At 39.9% G+C, this 25,956-nt stretch overlaps 1 protein-coding gene across 6 annotated transcripts in view; it reads left to right on the top strand.

Moving 5' to 3' along the window:
- Positions 1-20,348, top strand: part of SSX2IP (SSX family member 2 interacting protein) — a 49,143-nt gene extending 28,795 nt beyond the window's left edge. For 4 of the 6 annotated variants that reach the window (XM_030205773.1, XM_030205776.1, XM_030205772.1 and 1 more), the window contains 10 exons: positions 2,935-3,045; positions 3,782-3,917; positions 6,460-6,535; positions 6,613-6,823; positions 9,453-9,603; positions 13,710-13,846; positions 16,486-16,659; positions 18,061-18,178; positions 19,795-19,948; positions 20,157-20,348. In XM_030205773.1, the coding sequence (XP_030061633.1) occupies positions 2,935-3,045; positions 3,782-3,917; positions 6,460-6,535; positions 6,613-6,823; positions 9,453-9,603; positions 13,710-13,846; positions 16,486-16,659; positions 18,061-18,178; positions 19,795-19,948; positions 20,157-20,238 (1,350 nt within the window). In that variant the 3' untranslated portion in view covers positions 20,239-20,348. The remainder of the gene's footprint in view (positions 1-2,934; positions 3,046-3,781; positions 3,918-6,459; positions 6,536-6,612; positions 6,824-9,452; positions 9,604-13,709; positions 13,847-16,485; positions 16,660-18,060; positions 18,179-19,794; positions 19,949-20,156) is intronic. The other 2 variants (XM_030205774.1, XM_030205777.1) reach the window with 2 other exon arrangements.
- Positions 20,349-25,956: the final 5,608 nt, after the last annotated feature.

Genomic DNA, 25,956 nt, shown 5'->3' with positions numbered 1-25,956 from the left:
GGCTGTGGTGTTCTGGGCTGTCTGAAGTTTCCTGATTATCTGCTCTTTACATTCAGCGTAAAGTGCATTACAGTAGTCTAGGTGACTGAGCACCATTGATTGTACCAGGTTACAGAAGACTGTCATTGGGAAGAAATGTCTTACTCTTTAATTTACACATTGAGTGGAACATCTTCTTGGTTGTGTTTTTCGTATGACTCTCAAGTGTTAGATGACGATCGATAGTCACTCCAAGAATTTTTAGGGTGTCCGAGATAGGGAGTGTCAAATTTACATAGTAACATAGTAGATGACGGCAGAAAAAGACCTGCACGGTCCATCCAGTCTGCCCAACAAGATAAACTCACATGTGCTACTTTTTGTGTATACCTTACCTTGATTTGTACCTGTCCTTTTCCGGGCACAGACCGTATAAGTCTGCCCAGCACTATCCCCAGCTCCAAACCACCAGTCCCGCCTCCCACCACTGGCTCTGGCACAGACCGTATAAGTCTGCTCAGCACCATCTCCGTCTCCCGCCACCGGGTTTGCCACCCAATCTCGTCTAAGCTCCTTAGGATCCATTCCTTCTGAGCAGGATTCCTTTATGTTTATCCCACGCATGTTTGAATTCCGTTACCGTTTTCGTTTCCAAATTTGGTGTGTTTATGGTGGTGAATTTGCTCGTATTGTGTTGAGAGGTGATATTAGGCATGGGGTTTTTTCTGCATTAAGTTTCAACTTGAATGCATCCACCCATGCGTGCATGATGTGAAGACTTTGGTTGATATCACTGGAGATTTCCTGTAAATCTTGTTTGAATGGGATGTAGATCGTTACGTCGTCTGCATATATGTATGGGTTGAGATGATGGTTGGATAGTTGTTTAGCCAAGGGTATCATCATTAAGTTGAATAGAGTCGGCGAGAGGGGGAATCCCTGTGGAACTCCGCATTCAGGTGTCCATGTGGCTGATGTGGTCGAGTTAGATGTCACTTGGTAAGATCTTGTGGTTAGGAATCCCTTGAACCAATTAAGAACGTTGCCTCCGATACCGAAGTATTCAAGGAGAAGTAGTAGAATACTGTGATCAACCATATCAAAAGCGCTGGACAAGTCAAATTGTAGAAGTAGTATGTTTTTGCCAGTTGTGATCAGTTGTCTAAATTTGGACATGAGAGTAACTAGTACTGTTTCAATGCTGTGTGATTAAAACGAAGTCCTGATTGGGAGTCATGGAGTATTGAGAACTTATTTAAATAGTTGGTAAGTTGTTTGGTTATTATTCCCTCCGTTAGTTTGGTTCTTAGGGGAATAGATGCTACTGGTCTGTAGTTAGTTAGTTCACTAGCATTTTTCTTTGCGTCTTTGGGTATGGGGGTGAGTAGAATATTTCCTTTCTCCTTTGGGAAAAGACCATTTTGTAGCATATAGTTCAGATAGTAACATAGTAGATGATGGCAGAAAAAGACCTGCACGGTCCACCCAGTCTGCCCAACAAGATAAACTCACTTGTCATTTATTAGTGTATACCTTACCTTGATTTGTACCTCTCTTTTTCAGGGCACAGACCGTATAAGTCTGCCCTGCCTCCCACCGCTGGCTAAGCTTCTGGGGATCCCTTCCTTCTGAGGAGGATTCCTTTATGTTTATCCCACGCATGTTTGAATTCCGTTACCGTTTTCCTCTCCACCACCTCCTGCGGGAGGGCATTCCAAGCATCCACCACTCTCTCTGTGAAAAAATACTTCCTGACATTTTTCTTGAGTCTGCCCCCCTTCAATCTCATTTCATGTCCTCTCATTCTACTGCCTTCCCCTCTCCGGAAAAGGTTCGTTTGCAGATTAATACCTTTCAAATATTTGAACGTCTGTATCATATCACCCCTGTTTCTCCTTTCCTCCAGGGCATACATGTTCAGGTCCGCAAGTCTCTCCTCATACGTCTTGTAACACAAATCCCATACCATTCTCGTAGCTTTTCTTTGCACCCCTTCCATTTTTTTCACATCCTTCACAAGATACGGCCTCCAAAACTGAACACAATACTCCAGATGGGGCCTCACCAACATCTTATACAGGGGTATTAAAACCTCTTTTCTTCTGCTGGTCACACCTCTCTCTATACAGCCTAGCAATCTTCTAGTTACGGCCACCGCCTTGTCACACTGTATCGTTGCCTTCAGGTCCTCAGATACTATCACCCCAAGATCCCTCTCCCCATCCGTACCTATCAGACTCTCACCGCCTAATACATACAGATGTTTCCTAGTTCTTTCCTAGTTTCCCAGTTCTAGTTCCTAGTTTCCCAGTTCTTTCCTCTGCCATACTAAACCGTGGCTCCCCCCCCATAGAATGTTATAAGGGTTTGGTTACCTCTACACAACCTTCACCTTCTCACTTTTCCCTCCCCTTGTTCTATATAAATAGCACAGTGCAATTCCAACACTACAGTGCAAGTGGGGGCTGGTAGGAAGTAGTGCTCTGCTGCTACTCCTACTCCTGGCTTTATCATATAGCTTGTTTTATGAGCATGCTAAATTAAAAGAAACCAGTGCTTTAGGAGAGCTTTATATTTTTCACTTACCACTTTCATAGTTCTTTTAATTGTACTTAGAGCAGGCAGATCTAGCATAGAGGAAATAAAAAGATCTTATGAATATATTTAACACATTTTTCTGAATTGCCTTCTTTACAATATTATAAAAGCATTTAAAACATAAAACCACAGCTTAACACTATGCAAAATAGTCTGACCAGTCATCAACACCCCCCTCCCCCAGCAGTTACTCACCCATACTTGATGTAACCTGCTAATCACCCTCTTCTCCAGGGAACACCCAGGTTTTCATTGGTTTCCCAAAATGGATAAATCTGGCACAGAATTATCTCTCAGAACAATTTATGCCATAATGTTAGTCCAATGAACCAAAAATGTCTTTCTAATTCTCCGTAGGATCAACTTGAAACCTCTAAAAGGGAGTTTGCTGCTCTCCAAGAAAGAGACAGACAGCTGCAATGCAAGAGCAAAAATTTGCACCAGTTGCTCAAGAATGAAAAGGATGAGGTGTGTCTGTCCTCTTGTTCTCTCCAGTAAGACCTTTTAAAACTGTTCACTTCAATACATACAGTACATGAACTGTAAGCCACACTGCTGTTTGTAGAAGTGAGACTTGGGTGGTAAACGTTTCATTTAAGAAGATATTGCATTAATGTACTATTTGGGGGAAATGGTGCATAGAAAAGAATGATAGCCAGAGATTATATGGATTTTATTTCCATTAGTTTGTTAAAGTACTAACCCTTTATCACAGTGAACTCTTTAACATACCAGTCCAATGGAATTATACCACACTTGAGTGTGCAGATTTTTCTTCCTTTGGAACATATTTTATTGGTAACTGGGACTTGGAAGCCATGATTTCTAGAAAAGTATGTAGCCAATTTCTAATGTCACAGATGTTTGCATTTTGTTATCCCTTGGTATGTTATACATTTAATCTTACAATATATACAAAACGTTTTCCACAGACAAAAAATATGTATGTTGCTTAACATAAGGTAGCTTTTTTCCTTCCTAGTTTAAAGTAATGACATGTTGTTATGACTGCTACCTTATGTTAAGCATACATGGTACATATTTTTTGTCTGTTGAAAACTTTTCATATATTGTAAGAGATTAATTGTTTCCACACCCAATTCATGAATTGTTATACATTTAATACCACAACTTCCATAGCAGTTAAAATAAGAGTATCCATAGCAAATAAAGTATAGCCATTTAAATTTGCCTTTTTTTTTAGGTTCAAAAACTGCAAAATATCATAGCAAGTCGTGCTACTCAGTATAATCATGATTTGAAGAGAAAAGAACGAGAATATAATAAACTGAAGGAGCGTTTGCATCAACTTGTGATGGACAAGAAGGATAAAAGAATAAGTAAGGGCTCTGGTGGAACATTTGAGATGCAACTGTTATCTGAACATGGATACCGGGGCTGCATAAATTCAGTGTTGTAGTACAGACTAGGGACGTGCACCTAGAAATGTGTTTTATTTTTTTGTTTAATTTCAAACAAACGTGTGCCCAAAATATGCATGTGTGACCCATCAGGAAAAAATACACATGGGTAGAATTCTCTAAATCGCGCTTAAAATTAGGCACCAAAAAAGTTGGTGCTATTCTATAAAGGGTGCACACAGGTTCCCGTGCCTAACTTTGGGCACCAGACTTAACATCTGCTGAAATTTGGAATAAATGCTGGTACCTAGGTTAGGCGCACTGAGGCAGTATCTATAACTATGCTTGCAGCTTTTCAGAAGGCCCCTGATATGGCTATGGCCCTTTTGAGTTGCGCGGTAGTAGAGTTAGTCCACATACCTTATAGCACGTAGCCAGATGTGTGCACAATAAGTGCCCTAACTTCAATAATTGGTTGTTAGCACCCAGTTATTGATAGCTAAGGTCTTGTTGTTCAGTTTGCACTGCATCTTGGGCACGTGCTCAAATTTGGGCACACATATCAGGGCATCATGTGTAGAATTTAGGGGACAGTGTGCACTGTCATTGGGTCATTCCATACCAAGTGGTCTAAAATTAAAAAAAAGTTCCCACCATCATGTTCTCCAATTTTGTTCAAATTTTATCTGTTGCGCGAGTCAGGTGTTAAACGAAGTTTCCCAAAATTTGAGGTCTCTAACTGCAATAGTTGCAGATCTAGACCGCCTTTTCTGAAAGGTTGTCAGTCCACGAGCGTGCGACATTTACCAAAATGCCATTTTTGGGGTCTAATAAAATCTAAACACATTTATAAGAATGGCTAAAAAATTCAAATCCTGTACAGTTTTTGATGCTAATTCCGATGAAATACATTTTAACATTATGGATGCAAAATCCAGTCAAACAAGTTGATTCAAAGTGTGCATCAAAATTGGTCGCGACTCATCGGAACATATTTGGACCAATATTCAGACTGCAACAACTTCCAACTTTGAAGAGATCCAGCAGGGCGGTTATAGATGCTGGTTAGTTGCAAATCTGGCAGTATTATGTCCAGCACAAGCATAATGCTTGTTCAAAATTTCAAGTCCGTATCTTTGTTTGCATGGAAGTTGTTGCGGTCTGAATATTGGTCCAAATATGTTCTGATGAGTCGCGACCAATTTTGATGCACACTTTGAGTCAATTTGTTTGACTGGATTTTGCATCCATAATGTTAAAATGTATTTCATCGGAATTAGCATCAAAAACTGTACAGGATTAGAATTTTTTAGCCATTCTTATAAATGTGTTTGGATTTTATTAGACCCCAAAAATGGCATTTTGGTAAATGTCGCGCGCTCATGGACTGACAACCTTTCAGAAAAGGGGGTCTAGATCTGCAACTATTGCAGTTAGAGACCTCAAATTTTGGGAAACTTCGTTTAACATCTGACTCGCGCAACAGATAAAATTTGAACAAAATTGGAGACATGATGGTGGGAATGTTTAGACCATTTGGCATGAAATGACCCATTGGCAAACAACATTTGTTTGAAATGAATGCCCATCCCTAGTACAGACATTTAGCTTTTGTTTAGCTTGATAAGTTTATCTAGTATTGCTGACAGTTTCAGATTCTGAAATCATTGTCAATCTGTTTTGCTAATGGAAAATGAGAAATTGGAATTCTTCATAAGAATAGAAATAAAATGGTCTTAAAACAGAAATTAATAGTGGGTTTCAGCTTTATTTATTCATTCATTGAAATCACAATTTTGAAGATATTTTGTGTTGTCATTTTCTATGGCATTACTAAGACGTGAAGCTGAAATTGAAATGAGCAGATGTTACCATAAAGTTTCTCATAGTCCATGGAACCTGTCTAGTGATACCCGTCTACTGTACTTTGTTCTTCTGTCCCTTTCCCCAACACTATCTGTCCCAGGTGTGCCTGAATTCTCAATTGTTACACCTTCCACCACCTCTGCCATTTAGCTACCTTGTAGATGTCTGCTGCCATTTTTTTGTGTGCGAGTTCATTACATTTTGATAGAAAATCCCATCTTAGTTATTGTTTATATGGTTTCACCTCTATCACTGTTGTAAAGAAGTTTGATTATTCAGTTCCATTTCATTCTGTCTGCCAAGAATGTTGTGGAAGAAGCAGCACTTCTATGCACAAACTTTCATATAGTTTCCTTTTTTGTTCAGAGAAGTGTTAATAAGTTTGATATCAGACAATTGTATAAAGGGGAGCTAGAACTGGAAGGCATGAAATGCTTGAATTGAATTACTAATATATCTTATAAGAACTTGTCATGTGAAACTTTTGGCTGCATTCCTCTGATTGAAGGAGAAGAGTATTTTACTTGAACTAACAAATCTTTACTAAGGAGAGAGGAACAAAGCTGGTTCTACATTAAAATGCATGTATGTATGTACATCTGCTTTTATTGTTCACTTGGTGATATCTAAATCTTTTTAAATGTGTTTCACATAGCCATCGATATTCTGAACTATGTCGGTAGAGCTGATGGGAAGAGGGGTGGCTGGAGAACTGGTAAAACAGATGCCAAGTAAGAGTGCAAAATTTCTAAAACCAATTCAAGAATATTTTGAATTTGAAAATAACTATTGGTGGATTTACTTTCAGGAATGAAGAGGAAATGTATAAGGCTTTGCTGGGTGACTATGAGCAACGCCAAAAGGAGTTAATACTAGAAAATGCTGAGCTCAAGAAAGTCCTCCAACAGATGAAGAAAGAAATGATGTCCATCCTGACACCCCAGAAATGCAACCAGAAAGGCAAAGATGGCTCAGGCACAGTAAATGGGGAGACTGCAGCCAATCTAGTTAATCAAGTTGTGGGTAACATCCAAAATGTTTTAAAAAATGTGAGATAGAATTGACTGCCAGTTGTATGAAAAAATAAACTACTTTTAAAGCTATTGCCAGAATCATTAAAATTAAATGATTTAAGCTGTGTTAGAGCTGATTTTGCTTAATTTCAGTCTACAATAGGACATTGCCTCCTATCCTAAAACTTTTTAATTCCCCGAGGCATCTCATGAAGAACTTTTGAAAAATGCTGTCTAAAAATCCAGATAGACTGTTAACTGACTCATCTGTACCTACATGTTTATACCTCCTCCCCCCCCCCCCCCCCCAAAAAAAAAAAATATATATATATGTAGCAGACTGGTAAGACAAGACTACTTCGCCTATATCCTGGTTGTTTTGTCCCATTAAACATGACATTCTATATCTAAGTACTTTTTTTTTTCCTAATGTTTTTTTGCCTGGCCCACCAGGCCCACCAGTCTGTAGTTTCTCAGATCACTTCTGCAATCCTTTTTTAAAAAATTTGACACCTTAACTTTCCCTGCACTCTGTGCAGCCTCACGTAGCTACGGCCCTGCCCTTCGATTTTCATATACCCTTCAATTACCAATAGTTTGCAAAACTGTCTACAGTTTTTTTTTTTTAAGTTCTTTTCAGTACTTTGTGATGCATAACATCTGGTCCAGATTTTTTTTTTTTAATTTGAAAAGAGTCTTTATTGAAACATGAAGGATCCCTATACAGTGAAAACTGTCAGCTTGCCTATTACGTCTTCCATTTTAGTTTACATTGAATATTTTTTCTTTTTTTGTTTTGTTCTCTGAATTGTCATTTTAGTTACTATTTTTGGCATGGATAGGTCTCTTGCATCTAAGAAGATGGCAAAAAATTAATTTGTTTTCTCTGCTGTAGCCTTGTCCTCTCTCTGTGCCCCTTTTACCCCTGGTCTATGGGTATAGCTGACTCCCCCAAAAGCTTCTTGCTTTGAGTGTATGTGAAATTTTTTTTAAATGAGCTTTCGTCTCTGTGAAAAGCTTCTTTTCAAACTTTTTGACTGCTTTACCAATGCTTTGTATCTAGCTTGCCAGTGCTTATGCTCTTTCCCATTTTCTTCATTTGGATCTTTTTTTCTATCATTTGAAAGATGCCCTTTTAACTATATTTGCCTCTTTCATCTCGTGTATCAATGTGGCCATTGTTTGGCCATCTTCCTCCTTTTTGAATGCATGGGAATACATTTTGAATGCTTCCAAGATGCTGTTAAATGTCCACACCTAATGTAAACTCTTAATCATTAAAGCTGCTCCTGTTTAGATTGTTTTTGTAACTATTTTCTTCATTTTATTTTTCCTTTTGAAAGTAGCAGAGTTCCCTGGTGTCCTCCTCCATGGTTAAGTGAAATTTGATCATGTGGCCCAACAGCGTTACTTCTGGTACCAAATCTGTGTTCCACTATGGAAAAGATCTAAAATAGCACCCCTTCATCTTTCCTTGAACCAGTCGCTCCTTGAAAACCACTTTTCATCTAGAAATTTTGCTTCCCTAGTATTCTTGATATAACTACCCCAATATTGATCAGGGAAATGTTGATGTAACAAACTTAGCAGTGCAATAATATCCAATTCAAACATGATCTGTGCTATCGGAAGCTGTCTATAAGTCCAGTTATAGTGGTGGTGATCAAGATTGCAGGGTTGATCCAAAATTTTCCCCTCTATGCCTGCTCCTTATATGAGCATTGAAAAAGAAGGGAGGCTGAAGGAGACAGACGCATAGTAGATGGATAGGCCTTATGATCTTTATCTGCTTTCATTTCCTCTCTCTTGACTTAATCTCTGCCACCTTCCCCAGGAGGCTATACCATGAATTCAGCACCCTTCTGTGAAGAAGTATTTCTGGCCCCTTTTCTCTTCATCCTATGCTCCTCTTTCCAGAGCTTCTTTTCAAAGAGACCCATGCCCTGTTCATTTATGCCACAGGAGTATTTAAATGTTTATCTCCGCTATCCCACCTTTATTGAGATCTTTAAGTCCATCCCCATAAAATATTTGTAATGAAGACCACTGACCAGCTCCTGTTCATATCTTCTTGAAGGTGCGGTCTCCAGAATCGTACACAGTACTGTAAATAAGATCTCAAAGACCATTTCCAGAGGTGTTATTGCCTCCTTTTTCCTTCTACCCATTCCTGTCTTCAGCGAGTGCAGCCTATTCTGAATGCCATCTTGACTCTTCCACAAGCTTCATTATTTTAATCTAAGGGTTTAATTTTAAAGCTTTTCTTGCAGAAAAGTCTCACCTTTTTTTTTTGTCTACATGATGTAAAAATGGAGATCAATGAAATATTGCAGCTTTTTGTTCAATCATGATCTCATTTCCTACCATTCATGTTTTTACCATTGGATGGGGGTTTCAGTGGGTTCCTACTCAGAATATATTAAATCCAGTTTGGAACAAACTAGGGACTCTTCTCCTTTTCCCTTCCTTCAGTATTTCAAATTGGTCCAATATACCCCTCTGAGCGGTAGCAACCAATTATTTAAGCTTTGACCAAAAGTCAAAATTACCATTTCCTTCCACTGTAAATGTAAAGTTTGATTAGCTTGTTTAAGGTTACCCTTGAAGTTTTTATGGGATTTGTTTGTGTACACAGATTTTGTCAGACAATGAGGAAGATGCTGGAGACTTCAGTCGGGAGAGCATATCGGAACTTTCCTGTGCAACTGCAAGGGAACAACTTACTAACAGTATTCGACAACAGTGGAGAATGCTAAAAAACCATGTTGAGAAACTGGACAGTCAGGGTAATTGAACAATGTGCTCTTATGGAAGGCTATGCATTTTAAAAAAATAAAGAATAATATAGCTACAATGGCTTAATTATTGGTATAGTACAAAAAATTTGTCTAGAAAGATTGGAACAGCCTTTAAATTTATATTTAGCCTTAACAGTTTGCTCATTTAATTCACGTTTATATATTGCATTTTATTTTTTCCCTCTTAATGGATATATGTCAAATGGGAGAAAAATAACTTGCAGGATTTAATGGAATAGGACCAAATTGTGGTATGGGGGGGGGGGGGGGGGGGAACTGGTGAATAGACAGATAGAAAATGGGTAGTATAGGACTAGGGATTTCAGAGACATTAACTCCCTAAAAAAACAAACAAAAAAAACCCAAGAAATGACACAGTGCATTTTCTTGGAATAAACAGTTCAGCTTTTGCAGCATAGGAACACTGATATAGTGGAACATGGCAGTTAGGAATCTACGTAAGGTGGGATGTGCAAATTTCTGACTTCCTTTTAACTAGTTCAAATCTCATATTACTAATTGTGTGTGTAGTAATAGTAATACGATTCTAAGGCTGAGAGAGAGAGAGAAATGCTGAAGACTTGAGATAAGACTTCAGGAATATATTCCTTGAGAAGTTGATTCTCTTCTCACCGGTAAGTGTTAGATTGAACCCAGTCGTCAAAAGGTTTCAGCCTAGAAAAGAAGTCAGGACAGAGTTCATGCTTTCTGTGTCTTGTCCAGTTCTTGGCCTTATGGCAGGGAAGGACATAGGTCATCCAAGCTGGGGAGACCTAATCTACACACCATGAGCTCAGCTGTAATCACTGAGCTATAGTCAGCTATAACTTCTGAGCCATGGACCTAGGAGGATTACATCCTATGGTGATGAAAAGCACGCTGATATTTTGAGATACCAATGCAGTGGAAGAGTAGTCTAGTGGTTAGTGCAGTGGACTTTGAGTCTGGGGAACTGGGTTTGGTTCCTACTGCAGCTCCTTGTGACTCTGAGCAAATCACTTAACCTTACTCCATTGCTCCAGGTACAAATAAGTACCTGTATATACTATGTAAACTGCTTTGAATGTAGTTGCAAAAACCACAGAAAGGCGGTATATCAAGTCCCATTTCCCTAGGAGGTTGGATGGCAATTTCCCTTATGTTACTTCTGGAAAGGTGAGGTGTGGGGGCAAAGCCATCAACAAATTCCTGAAGGGGATGAGGGGCTAGCATGGAAAGAGTGAATGAAACTCTGAGGGGGTTCTTGGTAACTTAATTTCATCATTTATAATCCTTTTTAAATGTAAAAGATGTACAGTGGAATAAAAAGTTAAAACAAACAAGCTTGAACAATAAGTTAAAATAAAAAAACACAAATAGAATACTAATTTAAAAATAAAACATAAACCAATTAATGTAATGGCCCAGTTGTCTTCTAACTATCTAGTAATCCCAATCCTTGTTTAAGATGTTTATTAAATAAGCCCAATTAATAAATTCTCTTTATCTTTTGTCTCCAAACCAGACTTAAATATTCTCTGAATAGCCATGTTATCAACTTAGGGTGGAATAAAATAATCATCTGTCTCTCCTAACTGTACTGGCAGATCAGTGAGAAACAACAATCTTGAACTCTTATCTGGAAAAATTCCTTGGCAGCTGGTAAGCCAGGATATAATAAGAGGAGCAGCACTATGTCCTTAGAGTGCCTTACTAATTTTCTGTTTGCCATACTGGGTTAATAGCATGAATAACCTTAAAGGCCAAACACAGGATTTTTTTTTTGTTAACTTATTATCATTAGCATTTGTATAGCGCTACCAGACGCACACAGCGCTGAACAACTGACAGAGAAGACAGTCCCTGCTCAAAAGAGCTTAAACTTATCATGATCTTTCTGTGGAAGCCAGTGCAAGTGGTACAATAATGCAGTAGGCACCCAAAGTAAAATCCATTCAAAATAGCTGGTTAATAACATTTAATGGTTTCATATAGTATCCCACTTTAGTTTTATTTTATTATTTCCAGACCAACAGATTGTTTGAATAATGCCACAGCCAAACTTCCCCATCCTCTATTACCCGAGAGAGACACAGGCAACAAAGTTATATGTGCAGAGAGTTTGGAAAATTTCATGAGCCGTGTGCTGCATGATTACCCTACTTGTTAGTGTATGTTTTTGTTTTCAGGCAGTTTACAAGCATTAGTGTCTGCTCAGTTGGAACTGGCCTTTTATTAGGCAGCACCAGCACCTTGAGCTTTCCTTTGCCTACCACCTGGGGTATATCCTCTATTTTATATTACCTAACCTGGGGCCCTGTTTACTAAGGCGCATTAGCATTTTTAATGTGCCTATAATTAGCGCACGCGCTAACCATGTAGGTGCCTATAGGGATATTGTAGGCATGTACATTGTTAGTGCGCGTAAAAAAATGCCTAAACAGGGCCCCTGGTGATGCAGTAATGATCGTTGGCTGGGCACATAAACCGATGCTTTTAGAACCTGCTGTTTGTGTAGCTTAATTCTGGAGAGAAAGTGTCAACATTGATTTATGGGTGCAACTCAACCCTAAAAGCTGCCTCATGGCATCCTCAGATTGGGCACAAGCACTGGGCATAGGTCTTTCACATAACCGTGCACAGCAGCTGGTACCAAGCCAATGGGACAGCTTTTTAGACCCCTAAGTTCTGTGTTCTTGCTATTGTAAACCGCTAGAGTTTCAACTATATCTCTTGGTTTAGGAAAAAATCCTGTTTTAACCTCTTCACATTTCACTAGAGAAGTTTAACTGTCTTTCTGTGGAGAGTGCCCTAATAATTAAGAAATGAGTAATATCAGAACCTAACCAAACACGATCTTTGGTTTCTGCCAAAACCAAATTTGCAACCAAAAGACTGCTTGGTTTCGGTAGAAACTGTAAATGAAACTGCCGCTCCCCCCTCCCCCCCAGCAATCACTCTGCTGCCTAGCCACCCTATGTTAGTGAAACCCTGGTGTTCTAGTGGCCTCTTCAGGGGCAGGAATGAACCATACTTGTTCCTGCCCCATGCTGCTGCTCCCTCAAAGTAGCCCTCATGGTCTAGTGGCCTCTTCGAGTGCAGGAGCAAACCCTGCTCGTTCCTGCCCTGTGTACTGCTCCCAATCCGAATGCATGCCAAGACTGCTGCAGGAGGTCTTAGCAGCATTTTCTAATTGGAACCAGCACAAGCAGAGAACTCGCTCCTTCCTGTATTGGTTCCAGTCGCAAAATGGCTGCCGGGATCTCCCCTAGCAGTCTCAGCGGCCATTTAGACTGGAGCAGCAGCATGTGGCAGGAACAAGTGGAGTTTGTTCCTGCCCCCCCCCCCCCCCCAAGACACTACTAGACCACCAGGGCTTCATTAAGGTAAGCCAGGGAGGGACTGCGAGTGGTTGGGGGGGGGGGGGGGAGGAGGAGGAGAGAGGTTCCGTTTCAGCTGAAAATGGACAGGCATTTTCAGCCTAAACCCAAACCAGGATTTTGGGTCTGTTTCAGTGTGGGTCACTCTCTTAAGTATCTAGAAAACAGGATACCATAAACTAACGAAATTTTAACATAAATTTCTAACCTAGGGAGTCTTAACACGTTTTGTACTGTGACGCAGAATTATAATGTGCATCAAGCCCAAAACTAGTGCGGCATCAAGAAGGGGATTTCCTCACAATTTGTTGTATGACAGGTCATGCATTAATATTTGGATTAACGTGGTTTCTCTACTTTGAGTTAATGCGAGAACACTTTCTACCTCCTGTTTATAGGTGCTAAGTTCTCCCGTGCTAATAATGTATGGAAAGTATAACACACCAGCTGGCTAACGCTTCTGTGCCATGCTCCCTGTATGAAAAATTCGGTGACACATGGTTTAACTTGTGGAAACAGGCAAAGCCCCTTAATGTGGTCACATAGTTGCCTGTTACCGTATGTTAACCTCTTGTTAAGGACTTAACACCCTTTAGTAAAAGGGACCCCTAGTCTCAGATTTCTAGTAGAGACTATATTTCACGTTATTATTTTTTTAAACTTTCAATTAAAATGACCTATTCTTTTAAATTCACTAGATAGTTTTGAAAGGCTTTAAAATTTGCTTTTTAATAGTGTCACTTGTACAAGTTGGGGCGCTGAAGCACAAAGATATGGTTTCAAGAGAAGACCATGAGCAGGAGATGGAAGAACTAAAGGAAGAAATTGATCAGTGCAAAGAAATGATAAAAACTCAACAGCAGCTCTTACAGGTAGACTGTCATTCAACTGGATATAATTCCATGCTTGACTATCAAAACTTCTGTGTAGATTGCTCCATGTATGGTAGGTTGCCGCTGATTCCAAGATGGCTATCCTCTTCTTGCAGGGGTTTATTTTCATCCTACTTTTTATTCAGCTGCAATCTGATTAGAGGCCAGACAAATTCCAGGCTTGAGTTGCTTAGACAATTTCATGTTCTTTATCCCTAGATTTGTGTTAATGTTTTTCTTTTTAATTCTTAGGTAATCAATAGAAATAGAATAAAATAAAACATAGAAAAGAAAATAAGATGATACCTTTTTTATTGGACTAAATACATTTTTTGATTAGCTTTCGAAGGTAGTAGCCCTTCTTCGTCAGATCAGAATTAAGCACATTTTGATAAGTAACAGCATATATAATTGAAACATCAAAGTATTTCAGTGATGGTCTGAAAGGATGAGGGAGGAGTGGGCTAGGTGAGAAACAGAGAGGGCTGAGAAGATGAGGGACAGGGAGGTACGCATGGTGATCAGAGGGTGACAAAGCAGTGAAATTTCATGGTTTATAATGGGCTAGAAAACCCAGATGTTGGTTAAGTTCTGTCTGGTGGGTGTCAAAATATTTAATCATTTTGACTTCAAAGGTCTTGCGTCCCTGTATTGTTTTAAAGTTTCCTTTTAGTATTCTCACCATAAAATCATTGGTACAGTGTTCTGGTTTTGTAAAGTGCTGTCCCACAGAGGTAACATCCTGGTTGGCACTGACATTTTTCATATGATATCTATGTAAATTAAATCTCTTCTTCAGCATCTGACTTGTTTCTCCAATATACACTGGATGACATATACTGCGTTGGAAGATGAGCATGTGAAGGATTCCTTTATGTTGAATATTTTTCCTTTGCGAATGACTGTGGGGTCTTGTGAAATGTTTTGGCATAGTTTGCAGCTGGATATATTGCAAGGATGTGTGCCATTCTCTTCTTTCTGGGTCTCTGTTGAGCGCTTGCTTCTCACTAGCTTGTGTTTTAAATTGGGTGACTGTCGGAAGGCCAGCACTGATGGGGATAGGATTATCTCTTTTAGTATCATCCTCCTGGAGTAGTGGCTGCAGATCTCTTATGATTTTCCTCCAATTTTTCCAGGTCTGGGTTGTATGTCACTACAAGGGGGGTTCTGTCCATGGCTTTCTTTTCCTTGTACTGTAGCAGATTTTCCCTGGTTGTTTTGAAGGAGGAGGCAATATTCTTGGAGATTATTTTGGGGTTATAGCCTTTCTGTTTGAAGGATGCAGTCAGGATTTTGAAGTGCCTATCTTTGTCTTCTGGGTCAGAGCAGATACGGTGGTATCTTGTGGCTTGGCTGTGAGTAATGGATTATTTTTATGTGAAGGGTGGAAGCTAGAGTTGTGGAAGTAGCTGCATTTGTGTGTGGGTTTCCTATATATGGATGTTTGTATGTAGGCCATTGTTGATTGAAACTGTGGTGTCCAAAAAATTGACTTTTTCTGGGGAGTAGGCAATTTTGAATCTGATTGTAGAATGGTATGTAATGAACTGTAAAATTGTTTTCTTCCCCCTCAGTCCAAATCATAAAAATGTCAACAATATACCGGTAGTATTTTAGGGGTGTGGTCTGATATGTATTCAGAAATGTCTCTTCCAGTTCAGCCATAAAGAGGTTAGCATATTGAGGTGCTGCCCTGGTGCCCATTGCAGTACCCATGATTTGTAGGTAGGTATCATTGTTAAAGCAGAAATAGTTGAGTTAGAATAAAATTGATTAATTTTGTAATAGTTTCTGGTGAGTATTGATGGTCCAGTGTGGATGTTTTTAAGAGCTGCTCACATGCAGCTATGCCATCCGCATGGGGAATGTTGCTGTATAGTGATTCTATATCCATCGTGACCAGAAGGGTACCCGGTGGTAACTGCTTGATATTTTTCAATTTATTCAGAAAGTCTATAGTGTCTTGTATGAAGCCGTTTGTCTTGTGCACGAGAGGTTTCGGAATATCCTCTATAAGTCCAGATATTTCCTCTGTGAGTGTGCCAATACCCGATATGATTGGTCTGCCAGGGTTTCCAGGTTTGTGGATTTTGGGTAGTGTGTAGAATTATCCCACAGAAGACTGGCTTGGTATGAGTTTCTTCAGATGTGGCTGTACTTGTTTAGGAAATGTTCTGATAAGGTCTTTCAGCTGTTTTGTATAATCCTGTGTGGGATCCTCAGTTAGTTTCCTTTATACTGCCTCCTTTCATTGCCTTTTTGGACCTGACATTCTTTTAAGTCTTCAGTCAGCCTTAAGGCTGTGCAGATTTACCGTGAGCTACTAACTGCTTCTGAGAGGTGGTGCTTTGAGGCCAGGATCCCTTCCCTTCTAATCTCTTGTTTCAGCAACTGTGTTCTGTTTGCAGGAAGGAAAAATCACAACTCTGTATGCATCCTTTCTTATAGTAAAGCTTATACAGTAACCAAATATGCATATACACTGGCTTTCTCCATTAGCATAGAAAACTTAATTGCATGTGTGTTATATAGAGTTCTTGAAAAAGTTTGTGTAAATTTAGACTTTCTGTTTGGTTTGAAAAGTAGTATTTTTCCAATTTTGCTTGTGTCCTTATTTTTTTTAAATCTTTTATTTAAAGCAACAACTTATGATCCCATGTGATGATGACACTGCCATGCTACTGCGGGACTGTTACTTGCTGGAAGATAAAGAACGGCTCCAGGACGAGTGGAAACTATTTAGTGAGCAAAGGAAAAACTTTGAAAAAGAGCGCAAAAGTTTTACAGAGGCAGCCATTCGGCTGGGGCATGAGGTAGTTTTTTTTAAATTGTGGTGGTTAATTCACATAAGGAGTGGATGCTTAAACGTTTAACTGGATAATATATACAAAATTCTGAGAATTGATTTGATGGACCTGGTGAATACCTGGTACCTGGTGGGGTACAAATGCAATAAATAATAATAATAATAATAATAATAATATTGCCTTTATAAGAACAGCAAAGACTGAAAAATTTACTGGATTAGCTTTTGAAGTTAGATGGCATAAATTGAGTGCTCTAGCACCCTGTCTTTGTACTTCAGCTTACTGTTAACCCACTTTCCTTAGTATCTACACCAGACCAGTTCAAAACTTGCAGGTGGTGTGACCATTGGTCAGCAGGTGAAGAGAACACTGCACTGTAGTTTGCCCTATTAGGATACCATGAAGCTTCAGCTGTCAGTATTTCTTTATCTCCAGCAAATGGAGTATGGATTTCTGTGCAGTTCTTGAACTGGTTTGTTGAGACCCACTCCTGGAACAGTTACTTCACTTTTTGCCAATAGAGCAGGAGAGACTACTTGAAAAGAAGCCTCACAAAGCTGGGGGTATACCCAGAGGTCTTGAGTCGCTCTTTCTACTGTCATATGCTCAAAAAAAGGGAGGTAGAGGGAGGGAATAAGTGGAGAATGATTACATTCGGTTTGAAAATTTGAATTTAATTGGTTAATGAGGAGGGCTGCCAAAATCTGACTGAATATTTCTTACATTAAGATGTTTCTTGCTCTCTTTTTTTATTTATTTATTTTTTTAATTGTAACTTTTTTTTTGAGGCAATTGTACAAAATACCAAAACATCAATCAAAAACATTATGTCCACATTTCTACTAGGATAAAAAAAAAAAGCTTAATCATAATTCAACACATACAGACCCTTTTCAGGTAGCCTAGTGAGTGAAGTAACTAAACTTACATATAATTTGATTGAATTAAGAAAGTTAAAGGTCCATTGACTACACACATTTCTTCCAGTAAACTAATCCAAAATATGAGTAATAGGTGATGCACTGTAATGCCTACTAAAGATCCCTATATCATTTATGTGGACATCCAGTGTATAAGCCCATCCTTCTCCCCCCCCCCCCCCCCCCCCCAATCCTTAAGTGCCCATTAAGGCTCTATATTGTGATAGTGAAGGCAAAGCAAAACCTACTATGGGTGGGCTTCATCTCATTATACCATTATATATATATATATATATATATATATATATTTTTTTTTTTTTTTTAGAAAACCCACTGAGAATCAAAAAACGTTTGTCATTCTTTTCATACCTATCACTTTCCATAATTTTTGTAAGCATTCTATTGTGTTTTTTTTTTGTGGGGGGGGGGGGGATGACACACTTTTCAAAACCTAGCCACCTATTAAGCCACTTTAATATCTTTTTAGAGGAAAGCGTTTGAAGAAGATCGAGCAGCTTGGCTGAAGCAACAGTTCTTGAATATGACTGTACTCTATGATCACAGAGCCTCAGAATATGGGAAATTACAAACTGCCTTCTCAGGAAGTGAGTTAAAAAAATTCAGAAGTTTAATGTTTAATCTTCCAGCTTACTTGAAGCCTGCCTATATGTTTATGGTGCCATGAGGTGGTTCCTTTATTTCTCTGCTCAGTCATTCATGGCTGGAGTGTCCCTTGGCCAGGGGCCACAAAACTGCAGTTTCAAATTTGACTAAAATTGACACTGAATCTGCTTAAGTGTTGCATAATGATAGACCTCCTCTTGCTATAACCTATGCAAACACAGATCTGGTGGTGTTTTAAATGATTAAATACACTGATGTCCGATTAAACTGAAATGCTGAGCACTTCTCTTCTAATAATTAAATGGGCTATCTTTTTTTTTTTGTAAGAGATTGCAAAGCTAGAGTAACATCTCTTAATGCTACAACAAAATGCTGGTATATGGGTGTGAATACCTGACTAACTACAACTGGAGTTGTGGTTAGAACACTATGAGTAAATTTAGTATTAACATAGAGCTTATTACTAAACTAAAATGTTTTGAAATAGCTTGATCTTCATGAACCTATGGATAGTTCATTGTACCAAGATCATAGTAAGTGTTCATGTGTAAATTTCAGAAAACGGTGATGGACTTAATACAGGATAAAACTTTGACTACCCTATTTTATTAAGGTTTCCAAAATTTCTACAAGAAGAGTACAGGCAAACTAAGAGCATCAAATGAGAGAGATGTCATAACGCCGAGGAAACTCACAGTTTAAAAAAAAAAAAAGAAAAAACCACAGCTAAAATCCACATACATAAGAGAAAAAAGGGAAAGAATAAATCAAGGAAAAAACAAAACATATCAAGAGTAATACACCCTCCCATGCTTGATTGTCAAATATGTTAGCCCTAGTAGACCCTAACTATCATACTCTCAATGTTGAGCTGTCTCCCTTTCAAACAAAATATTCTCCAGTTGTCGTTCAAAATAACATACAAAAAATAAGGGCTAGATATAAACTGCAAATATATACAAAACCAGTAGTCCAAAAAATGATGTAAGGACTGCATACCACAACAGCAGCATATAAATCAAGAAAGAAAGGAAAGGATAAAGCCATAGAAAAACTTAAGTAACACATGTAAAGTGCTACCATATTTCAATCACACCAAAATCTGATGCAATAAATCTTTGACACAGTAAGGCTTAAAGACTCAAAAAAACTTATCTGCTTAAATGTACATCATATTCTGGTACTTTAACCTGACACCAGTAGGGAAGCTTCATATAAAAACCTCCAGATGCAAATATTTTATTTTGAGAGAACTTTTTTTGCCTTAAGCGGCATGAGCCACATCTGGAACATTTTGCTATGTTTTTCTCACAAAAATAAATCTTTTTGAAGTATGCTATAAACACCAACATTTTATCCATATAAGAAACAAAGGTGACCATGAGTGGCATGCAAGGCGATATCATCCTGTGTAATGGAATTAGTCTATTTTGATAAATATTGGGAATCTGTATACCAATAAATATTTATTGGACAGAACCTCTTGTATTTTGTGGGGTTTGATTTGTAATTGTGGGCTATTCTTTATTGCCAAGCAAATAGTGACAATGGAAAATACTTCTAAAGTGATTGAAACTGATTTTTTTTTTTTATTTAGGTCCTGACCAAGATAATCAAAAATTACATCCTAGGCAGCCTCAAAAGAAACCTCATTGTGGCTGTGAAGCAGGTGTTTCCAGGTGTGCATCTAAATATCTCCCAGATACGCTTGCAGAACTTTGCAGAAGTATGTCCCTTATTCCTGATGACAGGTACACACTAATTCTAGTATCTTACTGTGTACATCTCTCTGTAAAGATCACCATGCTGTCCAAGAGTAAATATGGTCAATGCAAAACATTCGTTTAAAAACAGATTCTTAGGTTCTCTAGTGTAAACTGTCTAAATTGATGTATCTGTTTTCAATAAAACATGTTTTCCTTTTATTTATAATGAAAGTAATTGTATATTCTATTTCAGTCCCTCAGGTAGCATGCCGAAAAGGAGAAGCACTCCCGACAGTAAAGCATGGAGTGGAAGCGAGTTCATGAGTTTTAAGTGACCCATCGCTTTCTCAAACTGTCAGTCTGTTGTAAGCTCCTGTTATAGAAACATTGCACAAAAGATAAAGGAAGTTTGCCTTGATCTGTGTGGGTTTGTATCCAGAAGAGAGTTTTTACAAATGTTATCTAAAAGCCAATTTATGGTTATGGTTTATTATAACCTGTTTGAGTCCTTTCCCTCCTCGTCCCCTTCCCTCTCCCCCATTCCTTGTTTCTCTTCCCCCCCCCCCATTCCTTGTTCTCTTCCCCCCCCCCCCCCCATATTTATTAAATATTGGTGTACATTGTGCACAGTTGTAACTGTGATACTTTAGTAACAGAATTTGTTTCTGTGGAGGAATGTATGATTCTTTTCTAAACGAAAGAGTAGAGTTGAGATTGTATTGTTTTCTGAAACAAAGTAGCACTTGAAGAAACTGTACAGTAAATCTTGTCAGTTGAAAACTTTATTTACTTGAATGTATATTGTAGATTAATGAAGCAGGTTTTTTTATATTTCTAGAATACATGATTTTATAAATCTACATTTTTCAAATGTTGTATAAAATCTTTATGAAGATTTATAAATTTATATTCATAAGCTGCTTTGAATCTGAAATATTTTGCAAACATCCGTAATCACAGTATTTTACAAGCCAATTTATATGGATTGTTCTATGATGACAGTGTTTGAATACAATTGCCGTTGATGGAATTTATTTTTAACTTGCAAAGATACATGTTGAAATAAACGTATGTTTTTAAAAGTATTATTTGCAGCTCACTTCACTGTTGCCTCAGTTCCTTTTGATATATAGTATATTATCTATTGCCCAGACTTGACTGAGTATGACTGTCAGCGCTCGAGAGAGCTGTGATGGACACCTGGTTCTAGTTCTTACTGCAGTGGAAGTAGTGGCTCCTTGGAAGACACCAGTTAAAAAGTGTTCTAGTGATACTTAGGGCCCCTTTTACTAAGCTACAGTAAAAGGGGTCCTGTGGTAGCATTGGCGCATGGATTTGCTGTGCGCCGAGGGCCCCCTTTGCACCACAGTGGGTAAAAGGCTTTTTAAAAAAGAAAAGTAATGACTATGTGGTAAGTGAGCCACTTGCACAGCCTTTTCCCTGGGGGAGACCGTACTGCCACCTATTTAGGAGGAGGTAAGGGCTCCCGGGGTAACTGGGCAGCATGTGGCACTGTCCAGTTACTGCTGGGTAAGCCCCTGGCACAGAAAATAATTTTTTTTTAAAGCCTGGTGTGCTAAAAATAGCACGTGGAGGGTACGGGCACCACCGCTGGGCTCCTGCAGTAGGCAGGTGGTAGTGCCTGATTGGCATGTGCCAACACTAACACTGCGGTAGCGGAATCATGACGTTGTAAAAGGGCCCCTTAGGTTGCTTCCTCGGTATGCTAATTACTATCTGTTATAGCATGAGTATTATGGATGCATTGATAGTGTGTTGGGGTATGACAGACGAATACTGTGGTCTGTCGTTTAGTCTGTGAAAGACAGTTGAAGTCCTAACAATAACGCAAGGGTTGGCATAGCTAGTATCCTTTCAGTGCTCTTTTCATGAAGAAGACAGAGATACTGGAAGGATGCAAAAAAACAGAATTGTATAGATGCACCCAAATGTGTTGTGTTCATGGGGTTTTTTTTGTTTGTTTGTTGGTTTTTACAGTTACACAGTGCCAGCTGTTGTTTTGCCCTGCAACTTGCAAAGGCACAAGCAGTTGGATTTGCAGCTAAAGGCCCTTTTTGTGCTAAAATTGTGCAGTTACCATGCATTATTTGTCAAAATTAACATGCAATAACTGCAAAACCTCTTAACTGTTGGTGGTGTACATGTAGAGCAAATGTCATTACTGCACATTAACACCCATTGCAGACCACAGAATGCAGTTTAATAGTTAATGTCACCTCTATCATTATAACTAACGTCCCTGCCTATTTTCCATAGATAAGCAGGACTGAGTCAACCACATGTGAGTGATGTCATCCAGCACTAGGATGGAGCAGATCTCCAAAAGCTCAGAGCCAAGTATAAAGTTCTGAGCATGCATGGCTCTTAAGTCCCTTCAATTTTTATTCTCCTCAGCAGACCAGATGTGAAACTATCTTCAAAGAATGTTATCTCTTCCCTTCGTGTTTAATAAAAACAGTATGCTTATTTTTGTTCCTATGGAAAACAAATCTGTTCAGCCATGCCCTCATGTGTATGAAAGACAGTGGCATAGCTACAGGTGGGCCGGGGCCCACTCAGCTTGGTCTCAGGCCCACTCAAAATAATGGCACTGTTGCTGTGGCTGGCTGGGATCCCTAAACCTTTCCAGCTTAAGATTTCCTCCTCGGGCAACCAGCGCTCTTCCAAGCAGCAGCCAGTAGCACTTTCCTCGAGGTGACGCTAACATTGGCCCTGCTGCACATGCTCAGTTTTTGTGCATGCATAAGCACTGAGCATGCATAGCCTACTGGCAGTCACATCTGCCCAAGGCAAGTGCCACCAGCTGCTGTGTGGAAGAGCGCTGACTGTCCAAAGAGGAGGAAATCTTCAGCTAATTGGATTTGTGGATCCATCCAGCTCAGGTATGTAATATTTTGGGAAGGGGTGGAGAGTGGAACCAGGGGGGGGGCAGGGAGGGATGAATTCCATGTACACTCACCTTGGCCTCAGGCCCACCCAAATTTGGCTACCTTGCTAAGCAAGTACTGTGGCAGAATGTTTGATCCCAAAAGGACTATCTGATTACTTCTACAATCTGCTAACCCAGGAGGAGAGAGAACGTTCTATGTAGAGAATTGGCATATTCTAGATATTGCATTGTGGGTATCCTGAAAACCTGACTGGCTAGATGTGTCCTGAGGACTGGATTGAGAAACCTTGGTTTGGATGCTCCATGTACTGAAGACTCCCTTTTTGGTGGTGAGAGTAGATACCATCAAGGGCCATGGTTCTACCTTTTATGTTGCCTCAGCTGTGCCCCCAACATCTTCTATTATGGTAAATGAGCATAATCTATTATTGCAGAACTTCCTTTTTAAGTTTTTGTACTTGGGACAATGGAGGGTTAAGTGACTTGCCCAAGGTCACATGGAGCTGCAGTGGGAACCAAACCCAGGTCGCCAGGCTCAAAGCCTGCTGCCCTAACCAATAGGCTACGCCTCCAAATATACCTACTACTGAAAACTATCAAAGCCATGGGGGGAGGGGTGGGGTTCCATTGTGGTATCCCTCAAGGCTCACCTCTCTCTCCCACCCTATTCAACATTTTGATGCAGTCTTTAGGGGTAGTTCTAGAGAAGAACAATATTTTGTCTTATGTTTATGCTGAAGCCATTACTGTTTTCCTTCCGCTCCCTAAGACTGAATGTGATACTCGATTAAAATTATTACATTGTCTGAAATTAGAGAATTGGGTTAGTTCTAATAAATTGAAATTGAATAAAACTAAGACAAAATTTCTTTAGATTGGGAAACCAGATTTGTGGGATATGTACCCAACATTATAGCTTTCAGATTTGAATTATAAATTGGAAAGCTCTTCCCGAATCCTTGGAGTGGAAGTGGACAGTTTTCTCACATTGAGAAATCCAGTAGATAAGATTAAGAGCTCATTTATACTACCAAAGAAAATTGAGAGCAGTTAGAAAGATTTTTGAACTACAAGTATTTAGACTTACTGTTTAGTCCTTAGTCCTTTCACAGTTAGACTGTTATAATGTCATCTGTAATGACAATGTTTACAAAGCTATGTAAGCCACATTGAGCCTGCAAATAGGTGGGGGAATGTGGGATACAAATGCAAAAAAAAAAACTTCAGTTGGTTCAAAATTCAGCAGCCAGATTGATTTGCTCTGCATCTGATTTGTTTCATCTAAATATGATTCAGTAATTCACCAACTGAAATGATTACATTTACTTTTTTTTTTTGGAGTATTACCTATGTACAAGGCAGCTCATTTCCAACTGTTGTCAGGTTTATCCTCAAGGAATATGAGAGAAAAATTACTGCTGGGATTTCCATCGCTGAAATCTGTAAAATCTCATAAGTTGTTAAGAAGTTCATTACCCTATCAGGTAGCATTTATTTGGAATGCTCTTCCTTTATTAGGGGAGCTGCAGCTTTTCTTTGCTTTAGAAGGCTATTGAAAACACTTGTTACAGGTGAGCACCAATATTCAGCTTTCTGATGTAGAATATTAACTCATTAGTGTACAGAGCCGTAGCGAGGGGAGCTGACACCCGGGGCGGGTCGCCGCTGCGCACCCTCCCCCCGGGTGCAGCACGGCGCACCCTCCTCCCGCTAGAGCGCACCCCCCCCTCCAGAGTGCATACCTGCGGCGAGGGACGGGCGGGAGGGCCGATCCGCCCCAACTACACGTTGCTGGGGTGTGTCGGCTCCGCGCTGATTCACTGCTCTCTCTGTCCCGAAACAGGAAGTAACCTGTTCCGGGGCAGAGAGGGCAGTGCACCAGCGCGGAGCCGACACCCCCCAGTGGCATGCACCCGGTGCGGACCACCCCCCCCCCTTTCCTACGCCACTGTTAGTGTACAACATCCTGGGATGAAGGTCTGAGTATTTGGCCCAGATGTGTGCCCCACTAGAATTTACATGTTAATAATGGCTACATGTTGTTGGCTGATATGACTTTTTCTGGTGGATCATTATTTGTCTTGTTTGCAGGGCCAAATTATAGGGCAAATGACTGCCTAGGTAAGTTTCATCGATAGTGTGCTTCCCCTATTCTATAGTGTGAACTAGTGAGATTGAGGTGCAAACAAGCTTTCTTTATACACCTGTCCTCAGAGTGGCATGGGGCAAGATGCGGGTGGACTGGGGCTTGACATGAGGCAAGATGTGGGTGGACAAGGTATACAAAAATGGTATGGGATTTGTGTTGCAAACTGTGTGAGGAGAGACTTGCCGACCTGAACATATATACCTTGGAGGAAAGGAGAAACAGGGGTGACATGATACAGACATTCAAATATTTGAAAGGCTTTAATCCGCAAACAAACCTTTTCTGGAGATGGGAAGGCAGTAGAACTAGAGGACATGAATTGAGGTTGAAGGGGGGCAGACTCAGGAGTAATGTCAGGAAGTACTTTTTCATGGAAATGGTGGTGGATACATGGAATGCCCTTGTGGGAGGTGGTGGAGATGAAAACGGCAATAGAATTCAAACATGTGTGGGATAAACACACAGGAATCCGGGGGTCACGTGACGCAGTGAGCGACGGTGGACGCGTGATACATCGTCTGCTCCAGAGCCCGCTTTAAAACCCGAGTTTTTACATAGCCCAGACAGCGAAACACACCGGGAGACGTTGTACTCACCTGGTAGGCGTGTATGGACAAATTTGTAATCCAGCACACCATGGCAGCGGCAGCAAAACCAGCAAAAAGAAAGGACGACAGGCTCCGCGGAGCCGAAAACAAAATGGCGCCCACCACACTGCCGGCTCCCCGAGCACAAGCGCCAAGCGAATCGCTGGTATTGGAAATCACTGATGCGGTGGTACGAGCGCTTGATTCTCGCTTTACACAATTATCAGAGCAAATCATCGGGATCACAGCGGTCACAACAGAGTTGGGCCGAAGAACCGGTGAATTGGAAGCAAGAGTCTCTGAAGTAGAGGATATCCAGGCTGAGCAGGGAACAAGCATGAAACGGCTGGAACAGCTGACAAAAGAATATCAAGAAAAGCTGGATGACCTCGAGAACCGCGCACGA

Source organism: Microcaecilia unicolor, chromosome 6 (genome assembly GCF_901765095.1).
Source record: "Microcaecilia unicolor chromosome 6, aMicUni1.1, whole genome shotgun sequence".
In the NCBI taxonomy this organism is placed as follows: Eukaryota; Metazoa; Chordata; class Amphibia; order Gymnophiona; family Siphonopidae; genus Microcaecilia; species Microcaecilia unicolor.
The sequence above is the reverse complement of the archived record's forward strand: the minus strand, read 5'-3'. Positions and strand labels throughout refer to the sequence as shown.